The sequence below is a fragment of the Hesperophylax consimilis genome, chromosome 12 (assembly GCF_061612785.1).
Source record: "Hesperophylax consimilis isolate HC1 chromosome 12, BYU_Hcon_1.0, whole genome shotgun sequence".
Lineage (NCBI taxonomy): Eukaryota > Metazoa > Arthropoda > Insecta > Trichoptera > Limnephilidae > Hesperophylax > Hesperophylax consimilis.
The window spans coordinates 31,133,555-31,153,431 of NC_142847.1; the positions used below are offsets into that span (position 1 = coordinate 31,133,555).

Genomic DNA, 19,877 nt, shown 5'->3' on the forward strand with positions numbered 1-19,877 from the left:
ATCCATTTTAGTAAATAAATTCTCTCAACTGGTAGAAAACTCTGCTAATTTATCCGATGTATAGCTGCTACTCATATGTTCGAGTACCGAATGGTAAACTCGAACTTTATAAATAAATCGCAAGGGGGTATTTCATCATTCTCTTGATAGCTAGCATGCTTATTCATGGAAGAGTGTATATTTTCGATTTATTTATTTATAAAATCCGAGTTTACTATTCGGTACTCAAGACTATATATCGGATAAGTTACCCGGGTTTTCTACCTATTGCAAGTGTTGATTTGTTTATTTATTAATACATATACTTTATCCTATAGATAAGCTATCAAGAGAATGGTGAAACATCCCCTAAGTGCACTTTATCCCCGGACACCTTGAAGGCAATGTTCCCTCTAATTTTTTCATTGTATGTGCGGTCCATTACTTCATTTGTGCAAGATATCAAATAAAGAAAGAGGCAAGTGCGCAAATATGTATATTTGTGCGTAGAAAAAACTGTTTTCTTATAATAATGTTCTTTTATATTGGAGTCGAGTAGGTAGATACATTGTTATTAGTTAACAATGATTATTTGTGTAGTTACTGTTATATAATATTTATTTATTCCAGTTTATGTCGATTTCTCACTGGCGCGTGAGGGAGCGTGGTAATGCTAACAAACTTAGGCTGTTGAATTTTTCTTGTAATTATGTATCGCCTCGGAAGGATTTGCATTGTTTCTTAGGTTACACAACAATTAAACAATTGCAGCAAAAGAAAAAGTACCTCTGCATATACTTCTTCAAATAAAATAACACAAATACCTTCAAACAAACAAGGGATAATTCATCAAGTTTTTGTTCAAAAATACGCAACACATGGTGTGAACACTGCGAACCCATCATAAAATATCATTTATTTTTGTGTATACTTGCGCAAAACAAAACTCTGGTGAAATTCTCCTTTCTTAAAGATATATGCAGAAGATGAAAACATGTGTGCGGACAATTTTTAACAATGCGGCAGCACACACGTAAATCTTAGAGGGAACCATTGCTTGTAGGTGTATATTATTATCATTGAAGTTATTAATTTGTGAGATATTTTACTAAACATTCCAAACGGTGTATATTATTATCATTGAAGTTATTAATTTGTGAGATATTTTACTAAACATTCCAAACTTTGTGATTATAAGATATTAAAACAAATTTGTACAAAATATCCAGAACTGTTTAGAATAAATAGCTTTAAAAGCAGAATTGTCGCAATTGATTCTACTAATATTTAAATACATAAATATTGAATTTTTTACAAAATATTTCATCCCTTTTGTTTTTAATGTTTTATGGTTTGTTTTTAAGACCAATGAAGTGTTACGAATTTGAGTTGATATAATTGTATTACATACATCACATTTAGCTACAAATGAGAAGCCATAAATCAAAAGTACCATAATGTAAAGCCCACTAAAATGCAAAATGTTTTAAGAAAGCCATTGTTTAAAGTTATACTTTTTATGACAAAGTAAATTAGATATAAAAATCTCATTTAGAAATTATTTTTCACAATTAAAGGCCCCCCTCAATATATTCATGAACAGAGTAATATTATATATTCCTAGTGGAGGTTGTCTATCATCGGAGCAATCTTCACTTTGCCGACTGCAGTCCGAAATAAACTATATACCAATGGAAGAAGTTCATTAAATATTTGCCATCACATTTATTTATCATTTTTTACATGGTTTACAATTATTTTGGTTTTTTACCTAAAAACCTAGATATTTTAAAATCTATTTTTGTAAGCATAATAATAATTAATAGTGCCTTATAATTTGTGACTGTTTGACTTTTTGGTCATTATTATGAAAACATAATCTCTGTACTCATTGTTTTGAATTTAATATATTTTGTTGTTGATATTAAAATAGGCACATAAAAATGTGAAATGTGTATAATATACATATTGTACTTTTATAATAAATCAACAGTATTTTTGGACAAGTTTGTTTTCATTGCTACTAATAATAGGTTTAGTGGTTTTCTACGTTTGTGACTTAGCAGGGGTGCCCGGGTTCATGGGGTGAAGTTTGTCTAGGTCTTAGCGGCGGATGCATTTACCCACCTACTGCGTGGCGGGCCGGGTCGGGAGAGACGGGTTGAGGGCAGCGGCGTAGCTACCTAGGGGCTACGCGGGGCAGTGCCCCGGGGCCCTCAAGCTCAGGGGGCCCTCGAATCCTAAGTCAAAAAGTCCCGAAGTCAAAATTCACTGGCGAAGCGGACACCACTCTAAAAAAACTAAATCCGACTAGATGGTCCAGTAGGGTCAATACGATATCTGCAATAAAACTTCGTTATTTTGATATTATCAAAGCATTATCAGAAATATTTCTAAAGAGTCCTAATAAAGATGAGCGTAGTGAAGTAGAGAGTATTCAAACAAAAATGCTAAATTTCGAGTTCGTGTTGCTTTGCGAATTCATGCACAGTGTATTGAACGACATCAATTATGCATCCAAAACTTTACAAAAATGCGACATCAATTTGGGCGAGGAGAATAAAGTTTTAGCAGAGACCAAAGCAAAGTTGCAAATTTATAGAAATGATTTGAAATTATTCAAGTGCAAAGCCAGTGAAACTGCAAGAAAATATGGTATTGATACCCATTTTCAAGAAAAAAGGCAAAGAAAAGTTAAAAACATTTTGATGAATTAGCTGCTGATCACCGATTTCCAAACCGAGAAAAAATATTTAAAATTAAGATGTTCAATAATGTACTAGACACAGTAATATCTCAATTAGATGCACGTTTTATTGGTATGAGTGCAGTCTGTAATATATTCGATTTTCTAACACCAACATTTTTATTACATGTTGATGAAGCAACTTTATTACAAAAGTGTGACGAATTCCAAAGAAAATATTCAGATATAATAGGCCCTAGTTCTTCACTTCAATTTATTAATATTTACCATCTAGTTTTACCTCAACTAACTCAAGCATGGACTGTTCACCAATTATGTAAGGAAATAATGAACAAATATGGAGTGCTAGAATGCGACATAACGGAAGTATTTACAGCAATGTTATTATTCTTTACAATTCCTGTCACTTCTGCAGCAGCTGAAAGGTCATTTAGCAAATTAAAAATAATAAAAAATTATTTAAGAAATAAGATGGGCCAAACTCGACTCCGACATTTATCGCTAATATCAATTGAAAACAAAACCGCATCAAGTCTGGATTTAAACGAAGTCATTGATTCTCTTGCGAAAACTAAAGCTAGGAAAAAATTGTAAAAATAATTGTTATTTAGTCAGTTGGTAGGCCCGACCTTTATATAATAAACCCTTGAATCTTCTCTATTTCGTTTTATTAGCCAAACCTACACCAAGTATTAATTGTAATTTATGTTGTTTCTGTTTAATATTTTTATTACCTACCCTGCAGTCTGCAGTGCACAAAAAAGAGCTTAAGTAGCTTAGCATTTTTAAAGTGTTTGTATATTTCATATTTTTATTTGATAAAACCTAATCAGTTTACATAGCAGTGGGGCCCCATTTTTTAATTTGCCCCAGGGCCCTTGGTTACCTAGCTACGCCACTGGTTGAGGGAGACCTTTTGACTTCTCCAGCCTGACTCTTTCGACCCACCGCAGTGGGAGGGATGGATTCCCATGTCTGACACACCTGGACATATTGACCTCCAGTTTCCTACCCACCCCTCGTACCTTTCCTTCCCAGAACTTACTCTCCTTCCTTTCCTTTCCTTTCCATAATCCCAAATCCCTAAACATGAGATAGGCCTTGAGGGAATTTTTTACCTCAGGGCCCCCCGTGTGGAGCTAATGTAAAAAAAATTATATATAAGTATACGAATTATATTTTTTGTAACAAATTTGGCATGGGTAGGTACTGTATTTTTTTCAGATTTTTTCCGCATATTTGAACTATTTTTTGAACTCCAGTGAAAAATATTATATCTTAAAAATATATATATTTATGTAGATCAATAAACGCTGATTCTGAATATTCTACGTATAATAAGTTTTATTAAATAGTGAATTTAAAAATCGTCAGTTAAAAACCATCATATTAAATCGCACTGTTTGGTTGGTACGACTTAATCTGTTGATGCTGGTATCACCAGTCATGGAATCATAAATAAACCACTCACTAGATCGATATCTTCGGGCTTTTTGTATGATACAAATTGTTCCTAAAGTTGCATAGATATGCCAATATATAGACAGTAAAATTCTCATTCGGAGCCTACTTATTATACTATACACCAACGAAAAACTCTGAAAGTTTATTCCATAGACCTTGAGAGTTTTTCTTTGGTGGATATAGCTAGGCAATTATATGACGTCACAATATTTCGGTTCCAATTTTCGATCGGAGTTATACCCCCCTGCACTGAACTCAGTCCACAAGTCAACATTTTGTTGTGGTTTTTCTTAATTCGAGGATATTAATCAGCATACAAAGAGAACAGGTAAGTAGATTTTTTTTTTAAACAAAGTTTTACATGCTTGAAGTAAAAAAGTAAGTCCTACACGAAGACGAAGCAGAGGGAAAAAGCTGGGGGAAAAACGGTGTAAAAAAATACTGGGTTTAAACTACAAGCATATTATAAGCTTTATTATGACATTGATACATAAAACAGCATTTCATAATATATTATAAACCTTAAACTACCTTATATTTACCAACAAAATATACAAAGTAAAATCATTGTAGGTATGTATTCATTTACAATAACAAATTTTAACAATGTGTAGAACTTTTACAGTAAGAAGTCTGATGGATTTTTACTTACAAATATTTACATACTCATTGCGAATGATGGTGGGTAAGATTTCAACTATTGAGCTATACAATTGGAAGCACTATTGCGTACTAACATCTCGTAACATGTCCCACTACTAGAATGCAATAATCAGTGCGCGTGGACCGGATTTTGTAGTTTCCGGTCATTAATTGTCAGAGCTTTGGAAGCCAAATCATACTAATTGGACATACAGAAGTGGAACCAATTTTTTTTGCTTCATGGCTCATCTAAATGTAATAAATCAATGATTGCGACTGAGCAATGTTAATAAATTTAACAGTAATGCAGATGCAATTTTAGAATATTTCTGAAAAAGTAAGAACGATTAAAATAACAAATAGTAGGAAACTTAGAATTTTTCAAAAAAATAGTGTTAAAAAAATAGCATTGGATTTTTTGTACTATAAATTTAAGTTTTTCAGGATAATGTATTACAAAACTAGGTAAAAATAAACTTTTCAGTTCATTCAAAAGTAACGAAAATTCTCTACATATCTATGAATCGAGTGAATTATGTAAGAATGAAAAACATATGTTGTGCAAATTGAAAACAAATTCATTTAATAGGTTCACAGAGGACATAAAAGTACTAAATCTGAACTGTGGAAGCGAACAAGTTAAACTATCAGACTTCTCATTGTGTAAGAATTATGGAGGCTTCCAAACCAGCTGTAGACTACCACGGTCTCTTCTTCCCCTGGGTGGCGTGCGTCAGTATCCAGGTGTTGTGGGGTTTCTCTACCATCGCCATCTGCTTGTGACGACCGTGCGTGGGGCAGATCACGTACATGCGCTCGTGGCGGGTAACGAAGTAACAATCCTTGCACCTTCTCTTCAGAACTGCCTTCACCTTGAAGCTGGCGAGCTGATTCATTAACGGTACAGAAGAACTCAGTAGTGGGGTCGGTTGGCCGAGTGCGCTCGAAATAGTGTTATTGAGTAAGCTAAATAATCTTTTGGATGTAATATCAGGCCCTTGGTTACTAGAAGGCATCAACGAGCTGGATAACACGTTATTAGAAGTGACTGGATTTACCGATAATTTGGGTATTTGGCATAAGAACCTTCTCAGAACGGCCTGCATATTGAACTGGAAATAATATAGTAAATATAAAAAAAATACCGCAAAATTAGTTATATATATTCAAATCTAGTTGTAATTTACGAAAAAAACAATTTTGATCATCGATTAACATACCCTTTGCGATCAAACAACCCGAAAAAGAATTGTGATAGATTGTAGAAGTGCAGAAGCTCAAATAAATTATTATTGTTCAAAGAAGAAAAATAACCTCAAAACAACTGTCAACTCGTAGTTGCCATAACATAAAAATGTAATCCCATCATTGATATTAAATTATTATTTTAGTACTGTTGGTAGTGTGTTATTTGGGAAAAAATGTTGTCTTTGCCGGGTTTATTAATGGTAACATTGTATCTAATGTCAAATTATCTTCAAACGTCAAAATGGTTTTAGGGGGTGTGATTGCCGTGACTACTTTTAAGTAGGTTGTGCAAAGAAGTGTATTATTTCAATATGGATTTGTTAAAGGCGCCATCCAAACAATCTCTGGTAGATTCAGACGTCGGCTCCATCGACAGCTTTCAGCCTTATGATATTGAAGAGGTAAGTTGATTGAATTTTTCATGATTTACGATGATTTAAAGTCACATCACTGTAACTTCTCCCCATTTCTCAAAACTACGCATGTAATAACAACAGGGAATATAATGAAGCAATTGTAATGTGTATTATTATATGTATTATATTTTGTAGTTGAATGACGAGGAGTATGGCATACCAGCAGTGAATGAGTTGCCTTCCTTGGAGAGTGTTCTGGCTCTAGATGAGGGTCTCCCCGAGGAATGGGAGACGGCCACTCTGGAGGACGGTCACTCCTCTCTGCCTACCCCTTCCCCGTCTCCGACACCGAAGAAGAACGCCCTGGAAACATCTTCAACGGGAGGATCTCTGCTGAAATATGTATTTCTTCAAGGAATTTCACAGCAAATCACAACAGCTTCCGTAAGTAATATTATATATTTCATAGTCTATCTTATATAGTGGATACACTGGCAAAAAACGTTTGTAAATATACAGAAAATAGTAACGTTCTTAATAGTGAGAAGTAAGTATTTTAGTTTCTGTAAATGGAAAATAATGTCTTTTGTAGCTATTTCGTTAAAAAACGGAGAGTTTGATGTCTTTTCTTCACGCCGTGTTAACCTTCAATTAATTCTGCTAGATTAAAATGCTAATAGCTTCAATTTAACAAAACCTTCAAACGAACCGACACTTAAACATACATTTTACAGCAAAAATAAGGTTTTTCGAAATTATTTCAACATAATATTTTAAAATGGTTTTTAGGCTAGTTTTTTAAATTTTATTTTTAATGGAACCCAAACTAAGAACCTAAAAACCTATTTTAGGATCATAGGTTCATATTCTGGGTTAAATAACAGAACAAAAAAAATTACCCTAAAACATTCACATCAATAACAATGGCCACCAAGTGAACACTTGATTTTAATTTTAACAAAATAACTAATAACATTCATTTTAACATAACTTAGTGTATTCTGCTGGTTTATAGAGTGCAAATAACTTCATAATGCTGCATTATTAAGTCAAATTGCCAATTATTTTTTCTGCCTTTACTCACAATATAATCATTTGCGGGGTATAGCCCTGTGGGTACGATAACAACCGGCCATGTGCAGGTGCAATTGGAGCAGTCTGCCCTTGCGCCAACTTGCCAAGGTGCAAGGAACCATTGCGCTGACAATACCTAACACCTAATTGATGGCCTTTGAGTTTTTACTGGCGCCAGGCGCCGTTTGGCTCTGGGCCGACCCTGGGTTGGATGCCTGGCTAGCAGTTGGACGGATCATGTTTGGTATTTACAGCTCACATCAGGTGACAATTTACATCTTTTTCAAAACAACATATGCTTAATGAAAAAGGTCTGTCCTATAAATCTTATGGTTTATAACTGCTTTTAAAAAGTAAAAAAAAAACTGAATCGAAAATAAAACATTGAAAACAGATATAGATTTTGAAAATGCTTTGTAATAAATCATTTTGATTTATCGAAATGTAAAATAAGCAATTTCTACAAATTATAAAAAATTAGACTTTGAAGTAAGAGAAGTATTATTTTACGAATATGCAAAAATTTTCAATGTAAATATTTTCACTCAAGCGCCAGGTGTAAAAGCGATTTCTGGATTTATAAATAAGTCACTTTGAACCATATGTCTTATCTTATTATTTGCTGAGAAAATTATTTATAAACAAATCTAATCTTTACGCATTGGGTGGTTTTTCCTTAGCCAGCTGATTGGCAGCTATTCAATTATTCAGCTGTATTACATATATCCAAGATTTGACTTCTGTGGTACACCAGAAGTTACAACTATGGGAGATGATTTGTATCCATTAATAAGTACTAGTCGTCTTATAAAGGGTGGTTACAAAGTTCCCGTGGTTTAAGATTCATTAAAAATAATAAAAGGCGGTAAACATAAAGAATCTGCACAGTAACTGACAAAGAATTTTACCAGGTTCAGGGCCTCGATTCTCGACAAAGTCATTCCAATCGAACGAATGGTTCCACCCACTTTTTGTTCAAGTGAAATGACTTTTGGCATGTGGAAGTACGTAACTTCGACGAGACTTAAAAATAAGAATATCCACAAATGTATACACTTATGACGGCGATTGAGAGCGGCCTGGATTGGAGAATCGATACCCAGGACCTTTACAACAAAAAACATTTATGTATTTTACTATTTCGGTTGTGTTCAGTTGTGTTTGGCATTTAATAATTAGTAGGTGATTCCGACTTGGTATAAACAGATGAAAAAAATTTAGAGAATATGTTTGCTATGTGTTCTTTATCATTTCCGGAAATATCATCAAATGCATTACTTTAAGAATATTTATGCGTCCTCGAAGAAAGAAATATCATTTGAAAATAATCTTAGGCACAGCAATCCATGGGTTATTGAAGAAATTAAGAACATGATTAAAAAAAAAGATTATCTTTACCGAAAATGTAAGAATAGCCCAAATAACCCGGTATTTCGTTTAGAATATACTCGATATAGAAACAAAACAAACAAACATATTAATATTACTAAAAACGCATTCCACAAAAATGTAATAAATAGCTTAAACGGAAACCCGAGGAAACTCTGGGACGAAAGAAACAATCTAATAGGAAAACCTAAACAAAATCTAGATAAAATAATCCATCAACATATGGGAAATCAAGGAGACACAACATTTTTATGCGATAAATTTGCTACATCATTCGTAAATGAAATAAAAGACATGAGACACAATTGTACTACAAAATTCTTAGATCGTAACATGTATACAACTCCTGTTATTATGTCAATGAGATTTAGACCTGTAACAGAAAAAGATGTAAAAAAAATAATTAATGATATGGATGTTAAAAAGTCAGAAGGCAACGACCAAATAAGAATTAAAGACCTGAAGTTAATTGCTGATAATATAATTCCAGTCCTTGATAAATTAATTAACCTTTGTGTAAGTAAAAGCATCATGCCTGACGAACTTAAAACATCCATCATCAGACCTATTTATAAATCAGGAAATCACAAAGATTTCACAAACTATCGACCAATTGCGATTCTCTCGTGTATTGATAAAATTATTGAAAGAGCTATCTATAATCAAATACAATTTTTTACAGAAAAAACAGAATCATAAATCCCATACAGTATGGATTTCAAAAATAAAAAAGTACTACACAATTACTTTCTAATTTCACTGACCATATAAATTGTTATTTAAATGAAAAATATTACGTTGGTATAATTTTTATAGACTTTGAAAAGGCCTTTGACAAGGACAAAGACACATTGAACCATCAAACATTACTAAAGGCAATGGAAGAATGTGGTATTAGAGGTCCTTTAAATAATATGTTTAAAAATTATCTGTTAAATAGAAAAATTAAAGTTAAAATTGGCGGAATTTTCAGTGATGAAATGTTAACAGACAGTGGAGTAGCAACGGGGTCGATATCGGGACCTACGTATTATATAATGCAAGTAAACAGTTTACCTAACGTAATAAAACATTTCATTTAAAAAATTTCCTAAAATTGATATCAGGCAAAAAAAAATACAATTATGTGAAGGCGATTATAAAAAAATGTTCTCTTTGTGTAATGTGCTCTCTATACATAGTAGGGTAGATTACCAACTAACGCTAGAGGAATTCTGGAACACAGAATACAAAAAACCTGTAAACCATAACTACCCTACTAGGCATAGAGAAGGACAAATGTTTATTATTAAAATATCGCAAAATATATACGGAGATAGAACAAAAAGACATAAAATTCTGGAATTATTTAACGCATTACCTGAAGACATTAAAAATGAGACATCATATTCAAAAATCAAAATGAAAATTAGGTCATTCTACCTCCGTGAAACATGAAAACAAATAATATTGAAGATAAATACCTAGATCTGTGAAAACCAAGTATGTAATATCAAAAACAAATAATATTGTGAAAAATACCTAGAACTGTTAACCATTGTTAAAAATAAAACAATTACTATCGTACATTATGATCATAAGCATTATAATAATTAGAGAGTATTTTCATATTAGATATATACTATTAAGAAAATATTATGTATTACGCATCAAGATATCAAGTTGAGATTTAAATATATTATTATAAGCAAATAAATAGGAAAAGTGAGAGATTTCTTACAATCAAACTGATTGATCAGTTTTGTAGGATTTAAGTAAGATAAAATATTACAAAAAAAAAGGAATACAATTGGTTTTTCATAATGATTTTGAGTATGACCAGAACACTTCTTTATGATGCAGACTTGATGCACTTTGCATTTTCCTTAAATTAAAAAATTCTCTATAATATGACTCGTTAGTTACTATATTTTTTTACCTTAAGTCTAACTTTATTTTGTTTCTTAAAAGCAATCAATTACTGGTTAAATCAGACAGGATTGGTTACTACTTAATTTTGGTTTAGTAACATAGTTTTTAAAATTTTTCACAATTATTTCCCACATTTTTTCATAAAACAAGAGAACTATGCAATTCACATTTTCATTTTTAAAAAGAGTTGTCCAATTAATGAACAATATATCCTGTCAATATTAATCATAGTTTCCCTTACTGAAGTCATATTTTGAATAATTTTTATTAACCCATTGGCCTCCGAATTGTTTAGCTAAAAAATTGTCCTTCACATCCGAATTAATTTTGTACCAAAGTTTTAAATCTGCAGTGGTGTATTAAATCTTACATAACTTTTAAACTAAACATGCAAACGAAACAATTTTTTTAAATTTACTTGTGCATTGAATTAAGGTATGTAAAAAATATATGCAGTTTTAAAAAAAAAAATAATAATATGATTAAACGAGGATATAAAAATATTTTTTTTATAAAAACCGTTTTTTTTCTTCTTTTTTTTATAATTGGATTAAGAAAAGTTTTACATTTATCATACTTATTACCATGATATATATTTTTTCAATTTGGGCTGATGTTAGCCGCCCACCACGCGTTTTACGAACAAGCTTGTCAATTTCCGAACCACACGCCATTTTGAAAAAATTCATTGACGCTGAAATATAACAAAATTTCAATCATAAATTTGAGGAAAAAACTGTACCAACAGAGTCCTGCCAATTACTACAAAATGAATGCTTAATTATCTACAGAGCGATTGGCATTTAAAATTTTAAACACAGTTGTCAATAATGTATCCCTTTTTCGTTTTTAAGCCGACTGATATCAGACCCGCCGGGACGGCGTCGTTTGATTTTAAGACACATCGCCGTACACACGCCGGGACGGCTTCGTTTGAGGCCAATGGGTTAATTTATTTGGGAAACTGTTCTATCCTCTAATAGTATTGATCTATGTTCGCTTAATTTTGAATTAATCCTAAATAAGCATATCAAATCATCATCTTCTATTGTCACATTCACCTCAAAGTCTAAATTTAGAAAATTAAAACCGTGAATCACACATGGAATCATAATATCTATTAGACTTTGAAAAAAAAGATATAAAGAGCTTAAAAAATTCCCTAATAACTATAAACTGTACAAATATTAAAAAAAAATCACAAATAAATTATGCTACATTATCCGGAAGGCCAAAGAAAACTTACATAAAGAAAAAAATAAATATTGCTGGAAACAATAACAAAAAGGTGTGGAAGACAATCAATGAAATTATTAACAAAAATCCAAAAAAAATCTTATGTACACAAAATTACGGATGTCGATAACACAATTTACAATGTAAACACGGACCAATGAAATGTGCTAATATTTTTAATAATTATTTTGGACGTGTTGGAAAAAACTTAGCGCTTAAAATAAGAAACAACAATATTATGATCTTAATACACCACCTTCTAATCCTAGTAAAATCTTAACACAATTACAAAGAACTAGCACCGGTGAAGTTAAACAGATTATTTTGAATTAAAAGTTAATTCTACCCCTGGATATGACAATATATCCGTGGAAATACTTAAACAAAATTCTAACTCACTTTGCAAACTACTGGCATACATCATTAACACTAGCCTCGAAAATGGCAACTTTCCGGTAAATTACAAAAAAACTATTATTACTCCTATATTTAATTCTGGTGACCCCAATTTAAGCACTAATTACAGACCAATTTCTCTTACCTCAAACATTGCCAAAATATTAAAAAAATTGTAAAAAAACAGTTGTTCAAATTTATCAAAGATAATAACATATTAAATGCACATCAATATGGGTTTAGAGAAAATATGAGCACTCAAGATGCTATCGTAGATTTAACATCTGAAATATATAAAGCATTAAATAGTAAAAAAAAATGCATCGGAATATTTGTCGACCTAAGAAAAGCATTTGACAGTATATCACATTCTAATCTTATATCAAAACTAGCGAAAATTGGAATAACTAATAATGCTTTAACGTGGATCAAAAATTACCTATGTAACAGAGAGCAATTTGTCAAGTTAAATGGCTTTCTCAGCGATTCACAGACCACGGATTTTGGCATCCCGCAGGGAACTGTACTGGGACCTATTCTTTTTATTATTTATGTCAATGATATTTTTACAATACCTATCACATCTAAACTTATCTCATATGCTATTGACACAGATTTATTAGCTGAGGGTTTAACCTGTTTTGAAACTCAAAGAAAGGTCGAACTAGATATAAACTTAATAAAAAAATGGTTCGACCAAAATTTATTATCATTAACTCTTTGCACGCGGCCGTATCAACTGTTGTTACGGCAAAAAGTCTATACTCACACGCGGCTGTATCAACAGTTGATACGGAAACTTTGACGGCCGATATTCCAGCGCTCTTTCGTCATAAATGTATTTCTTGCTCACTTGGACATTCGTAGAAATATCACAATGCTGACATCTACAAGAATATCTCAAAAATAAAATTGTATTTCATAAAAAAAGATCGATAATCAAGTGCGTCTCTTCGCGCCTTTTAGTCCTTTAGTTTACATTTTTGTCAACGGATGGCGTTAGTACTAGTATGTCATTCACAACTTTTCATAACTAAACATGATAAGTGATCATGGTGTCCCACTTGTGTCTATCAACGCAGTGGCCTAAGTACACACACGCCGAGTGAATGGCGGGACCACATTCAAAATATACGGTACGTCTTTGTATGAAATTTTATGTTTTTATTTTTATAAACATCTAAGAGTGTTAACACACGAGGATTTGTTTTCATATTGTGGAGAATAATCTGTTCTGTCTATATAGTCCAATAAATCATGCCAGAATGCTATAGTTTGACATTTAATTGCGTGCATAGGTATTTGAAAATATGTACCGGTTACGGGTATAGACAAAACGGAGCAAATTAACGCGTTCAAAAGGTTAAATACTGACAAAACTTTTGTAATACCTTTCACTCTCAATAAAATTGTTATCCCTGAGAATTTAAACATATGTATACACTTATATAACTGTTATATCAATTCACATCTATGTAAACCTGACTGCTCTCTACTTACAGTTAAAACTAATGTTAAATACCTTGGTGTAATTGTAGACAGTAACATAAAGTGGAAATTACAAATCAATGCGACAGTAGAAAGGTTAAGAAAATTAATGTACATTTTTATTAGAATATGAAACATTTTAAATCTTTAACTATTATGAACCATATATTTTTCACTAATTCTATCTGTATTGCAATATGGGATTGTTGGCTGGGGTGCTGCATTCAAAACTTCTCTCTTGCCTTTAGAAATCATCCAGAGAATATTAATAAAAATAATTTTAAATAAGCCATGCGATTATCCCACCATCAGATTATTTAAAGTCCCTTCTCTGCTAATCATTTATGAAAAAACATCACTTCTACAAATTCACAAAGATTCTTTCAACAACGAAAACCAAACACTTTTTTCGAACAGCAACAGACCGAATGTGCATGGTTCTATAACCACCCCGTGCTGCAACACCACCACAGCCCGACAATTTTATAAATATAGTGGAGTGAAATGGTTTAACCTATCTCTAGATGTAAGATTACAAAAAAATTACGTTAAATTCAAAAACACTATTAAAAATATAATAGTAGAATTTCTTCATTTATTACACTTTTAAAATAATACCGTAATGCTCTAAAATAATATTATATATAATTTTTTTCCGCTTTCTTCTTTTTTTCTCTCCTCCTTTTTTTCTATTAATTTTTCACAACAGTTGTTTGTAAATTTTATTTTATTTTTCTTTGCTTAAAATAATAATTTGTTAAAATAGTAATTAATTACGTTTCTCCGCCTTTTTAACATGAGCGTTTATTAAAAAATTAAAAAAAAAAAATTGTATTATGCATTAATTGTTATTGTACATCTTTAAACCAATAAAGAAAAAAAAACTATGATTTTGCAATGCTATAACTGTTCAATGTTTTAGGAACGCATTGGGGCAGGGACGGGCAGTGCTGTGGCCGCGCATGGCGAGCGTGTGGCCATCGGCACCTCCCACGGCCTGGTGATGGCCTTTGCCGCCCAGGCGCTGCGCTGGTGCTGCCAGCAACACAGGGACCAGGCCGCTGTAACGTCGCTAGATTATAACGAGGAAGGCACCAGATTGCTGGCTGGTGAGTTTCTTTAGGAGTCAGTACAATGACCACGGTGAATGTTTTGCTATCTGCACCCTGGCACTACTGTATTGAAGATAGACCCAGGATGTTTGGCTCTCAAATTAGTTTTAATCATGAATAATATACAAATATATATTTTTTTCATATTAATTTGCTGTTGGCAAAATTTTGGATAGCCTTAACATTGGTGTTATTGATCCTGAAATGGACACACTTTGTGTGCAAAATTTAGAAATTTTTTGATTGATGTTGGTTTCACTTTTAAGGAGAAAAACAAACATACATTTTAAAGGTGTTAATTAAACCAAAAACCGATTGATCTATAGATTTTTCTGTGCACAAAATATACAGTACTTGTATGTACCTACATATTTAAAAAAAAAAAAATTCTTAAAAAGTAAAAAAATATTTAAAACTTTTAGCCCAGTCTGCAAAAATGTAGATTGTTTGCAGATCTTTAATTGTTTCTTAAAACTAAGGGTTCAATGAGAAAAGTTGTCCACAAGTTCGAAACATTTCATGAATAGAACTATTAATCATTAGCTAACTTTCTTTATTTTAGGCTTCGCTCGCGGGATAGTGGTAATGTACGAGTCAACAGAGGGCACCGTGCTCCGGCTGGTGGAGGCGTGCGGCGGGGGCCCCTGGGGGGTGCTGGCAGTGAGCTGGGCGCCCCCCTCGGGCGGGGTTGCCGCCTCGGCCGTTGTGGCCGACACCGGGGGCTCTGTGTGGCTGCTTCGCTTCACCCGCATATTAGGCGTGAGAGGCACTAAGGTGTCTTGCCTCTTCTCGGGGGCTAGAGGAGAGGTTTGTTATTTTTATAATATTATTCAGTCAGTCAAACGAATTTACATGATCTAAAATCTAAACACAGATATTGCCATCTCGCCTAGCCAATTAACCAATGGAGAGTTCATTAGGTAAGTGATAGTAATTGGAATGCCTGAAACGCCGTGGCCCTCTTTCAGAATCACTGAGATTTAAGTCTTGGAATGAGTCGTTGTCGATGGAGTCCAGATCATCAGGATCCTGTTCATCCCCTCCATCTTGCCCGGTATCAGCGTCAGTATCTCCGCAATCCTCACAATCTGTTGGGTCTCGCGCTCGTACACATAGCTCTTATAGTATTTGCCCATCATTTCGTGAAGGGTTAAATCATCATCACTGGAGCGCTGGCTGCCCGAGGAGCTTGAAGAAGCGGCCACCTTGTTGAGGCGGCGTGGGGACCATGTAACTGAGGGAGCCCTGGACAAAAAATTACATATTATTAAAGTTTTCTCGGTGTTTTCCAGCGGCGGCTCTTCTAAGAAGGTCATTTGTTAAATGACCTCCCAAAAATATACTGCAATAGTATTAATATTAAAAAAAAGGATTTAACAAACTACCCGATTATTAATTTAGTTTTTATTCATGCAGATTCGTAAGTTTTTTCGATTTGTTCGAGTGCCACCTAGCGTCCAAATGAGAAGCCATGGTATGTACCTACCGTGGGTCACTTTAAATTTTGTCCCAAACCAATCTCCTTTCTCTTTGCTATAGAGACAAATGAGGTAAACACTATCATGTGTGACATATGCTTAGTATCATACAAAATGTATTTTTAAAGTGTTTTCAGACATGTCCACAGTGAGATAGAGATATCTACGACCTAGGATTATTAAGGTACTAGAGGGAGATGTGAAAAAATGTTTGTCGAAAGTTTTTTGCGTGATAAACGACAGCCATCTTGAACTTGAATATTAGTTCGCGAAATTATGTTTATCATTGATGACGTAATTTGCATAGAATAATTTTAAATATCAAATTATGTGGATATCGTATTGAAAGAAATTGCAAACAATTCATAGAAACATGACAAATGTTTTCAAATAAAGTGACAATTAGTTTATGTTACAACCAACACCCGTAGGCATAGAATAAAGAAGAATACAAGAAATGCCACGTGGGCATGTTTCGTGATTCAAAAGTCTAGACAATCAGGCATTAATAATTAATACAACAGCAGAATATTTTTTCTGAATCCGTATAAATTATCGATGAAAATGTCTACTTCAGCACACTCTATTTTATTATATTATAGTCGACACATTTGGGTCAGAGGGCTGAAATAGGCGATATTATTTTTAAATGTATTCAGGTGAAACATGCTATGGCATCTTAAACAATAGTAATTGTTAACATTTATTTCAATATTGCTAAGACATAATGTATTTTCAAGATATCACTAACAATAAACCAGTTATTGAGTCTGTTGAGATCGTTTTGAAGCAGTTGATGATCGGAAACAGACTTAATTAATTTCCAATACAAAACTGTGTTTCATCATTATGAAATTCAAATGGGATGGCGATATACAATGTCAGGCAAGTGTAAAAGAGACAGAGCGTGCAAAATGGTCCAGTACATTTGTTTCCATTCAAATTTGTATGGAAGGCACTTCTGGTCTTCTTTTTTATTGTATGCCTCCAGGCATCTCTAAATTGTCCAAATAAATTGAAGAATCTCATTGAGTAAAGAATTCACTAGGAAAAAGCAACAAAGATAGCTAATACAAATGACTGAATTCAGAAATGGATTCAAATTACTATGGTTATCCAGGGCTGGCATAGGCCGGCCGGGTCGCATATGGAGCAGTTTGTTCCGGGCCCCGACTTGCCAAGGCGTCAGGGAAACAGATTCAAGGCGCTGATGATACCTAACAGCTAACACAGCACCCTTGACGTTTTTACTAGCACCAGGCGTCATTTGTTTTTGGTTATCTCTAGTTACTGTGGGATTTTTTTTATGTGCATTTAGGCTCTAATCTGCCAGTTAAATGTAGAAAGGAGTAATTCCCAACTTTCACTTTGCGGGAGACGTAAGTTTTCCATGATTTATTTGGATTCTTCATTTTTAGATTTAAAGTTGTACTAGATCTCAGTCATGTTTATAGTAGCTGCAGCCTGGTATTCCTCCTGTCCTATTTGGGTGCGGAATCCATAGTTGGACAAGAAGCCTCCAGGCATTCCTGTCATTACTGTCTCCTGTCTAGTTCAGGCAGTACTACTACTGGACCACTACTTCCACAGCCTCTAAAGCTATAGATTGTCACGTGCTTGTCGAAATAATACCCAGATTTTGCATTAGGGCATGTCTACCTTTTCTAATGTCAGTGGCGAATACCGACTTTAAATGTAGATAACATTAAGTATGTATATAAATATATAAGAAAGTAACATATTTACAGGTGTGCGCAGTATCCCCGCTTGCGCTGGCTCCCGATGGTTGGGGCTTGGTGCTGGCTCTGGCCACTTTGACGCGCGTGGCTGTGGTGTGTGTGGGGGGCCCGGGTGGGGTGCGCGGTGGCGGGGGTGCGGGGGCTCCGCTACGGGGGCCCCCTGAGGCCCTGCCCCTGCTGGCTTGGCAGCCCGCCCGCAGGCCCGACCCCGTGCTGTGCTCTGCCAGGGGGTCTCAGGTGCAGTTTCATCAGGTAACGCAACCGGCTGGTAAGGTCCTTCCACTGTAACGTCTCTTCCTGTTACATGGGTGTTTTATAAGATACAGGAAAATGTTGCTTTGAATGCATTTAGTAATGGTCTGCTGTATGTAATCTGAATCTTCGTAAGGGCCTTGAATGCCGAAACAGATGTCACAATAATAAAAACTAAAATACTTGCAGAACAATTAAATTTGTTTAACTTTAATTTTAAAAGAAAATAGTCTGAATCTTTCTATATTTTCTTTAAAAAGTTATAAAGATTTTTAAACAAAAAAGTCATACTGAATAATTCTACCTCGAAAAGCTATCAAATAATTATTTTTTACACAAATAACTAGCGTAATTTATACAGGCAATATTTATGAATAAAGTTATTTCTTGAAACACTATTCATGTGTATTCACAAATAACTAGCCTAATTTATACAGGCAATATTTATGAATAAAGTTATTTCTTGAAACACTATTCATGTGTAATTCATGGTTGTTTACAGGTGGGAAAAATATAAAAAAACAGTAATTGTTGATTGAGGTACTAGTACATGTTGAATTATTTGGCGGGTTGGAAATAAGTCGACGTAGCTCATTGGTTCAGAGCACCTGACCGGACATCAGAAGGTACGGGTTCCCGTTGGCGGCATTTATTTTTACTCGGGAGATATTTTCAATTTGTATTGATATTTCAGGCGACTAATTATTGCTTATAATTATTAAATATAATATATTCACTATAGCTAACCATTTTATTTGTGGTGGAGTTGGTAAATATTCAGGATAAATTGGCATTCAGATGTTATATATTTGAAGATCCGCTGGGGCCCTGGAGGGTTGGAGGCTCTGCCCTTGAAGCGGGCGGCCCTGTCGCACAACCTGTCCTGGCTTGGGTGGCTGGGAGCCCGGCGCCTGGCCCTGGTGGACTCGCGCGAGGAGCTGCACCTCTGGGACGTGGCTTCCGCTGACACTCTTGAGTCCCTCAACCTCTCCGACGCCCAGCTCATCTATGCCAATGCACATTTTAAAGTAAGAAACTCTTTTAAAGATGGCTACTAAAAATATGGTAAAAATGAGTTCATAGTATTTTTAATTTTAATTTTAATTATGAGATTGACAAAAATGACGTAAAAAAATTAGGTCACAATGGCCGAGTGGATTGAAGCATTGTACCGGGAAGACAGAGATCCTGAGTTTGATTCCCAGTTAGGATTGCCAGATGCTCCAGATAAAAAAACTGAACATTATTTAATTTGTCGAAAATCAAAGGGTCCTTTGATAATTATAAACCCCTTTGATTTTGGCCAAAACAAGCAGAGAAAATTACCGAAAATTTCTGAGGGTGAACGCAATGAAACACTTAGTAAACATTAAAACTTGTATTTATTATGTATTTCTATTGGTAAG

The 19,877-nt window shown here is 33.9% G+C and overlaps 2 protein-coding genes across 2 annotated transcripts in view; one reads left to right on the forward strand and one right to left on the reverse strand.

Moving 5' to 3' along the window:
* Positions 1–4,605: 4,605 nt before the first annotated feature.
* On the reverse strand, positions 4,606–6,127 carry mRpL36 (mitochondrial ribosomal protein L36). The gene is made up of 2 exons (XM_089637861.1): positions 6,013–6,127; positions 4,606–5,904 (listed from the first exon to the last, which is right to left on the reverse strand). Exon 2 carries the CDS (start codon positions 5,896–5,898, stop codon positions 5,491–5,493), a length of 408 nt encoding a protein of 135 aa, XP_089493987.1. The 5' UTR covers positions 5,899–5,904; positions 6,013–6,127; the 3' UTR covers positions 4,606–5,490.
* A 163-nt stretch (positions 6,128–6,290) lies between these two features.
* Positions 6,291–19,877, forward strand: part of Vps8 (vacuolar protein sorting 8) — a 31,791-nt gene continuing 18,204 nt past the window's right edge. Inside the window, exons 1-6 of the mRNA XM_089638337.1 lie at positions 6,291–6,441; positions 6,592–6,840; positions 14,813–14,999; positions 15,565–15,809; positions 18,229–18,471; positions 19,287–19,499. Of these exons, the coding sequence (XP_089494463.1) occupies positions 6,352–6,441; positions 6,592–6,840; positions 14,813–14,999; positions 15,565–15,809; positions 18,229–18,471; positions 19,287–19,499 (1,227 nt within the window). The 5' untranslated portion in view covers positions 6,291–6,351. The remainder of the gene's footprint in view (positions 6,442–6,591; positions 6,841–14,812; positions 15,000–15,564; positions 15,810–18,228; positions 18,472–19,286; positions 19,500–19,877) is intronic.

Bases quoted from the DNA above. Each gene is read 5' to 3' on its own strand.
- mRpL36 (XM_089637861.1), bottom strand. From the start codon at position 5,898: ATGCAGGCCGTTCTGAGAAGGTTCTTATGCCAAATACCCAAATTATCG.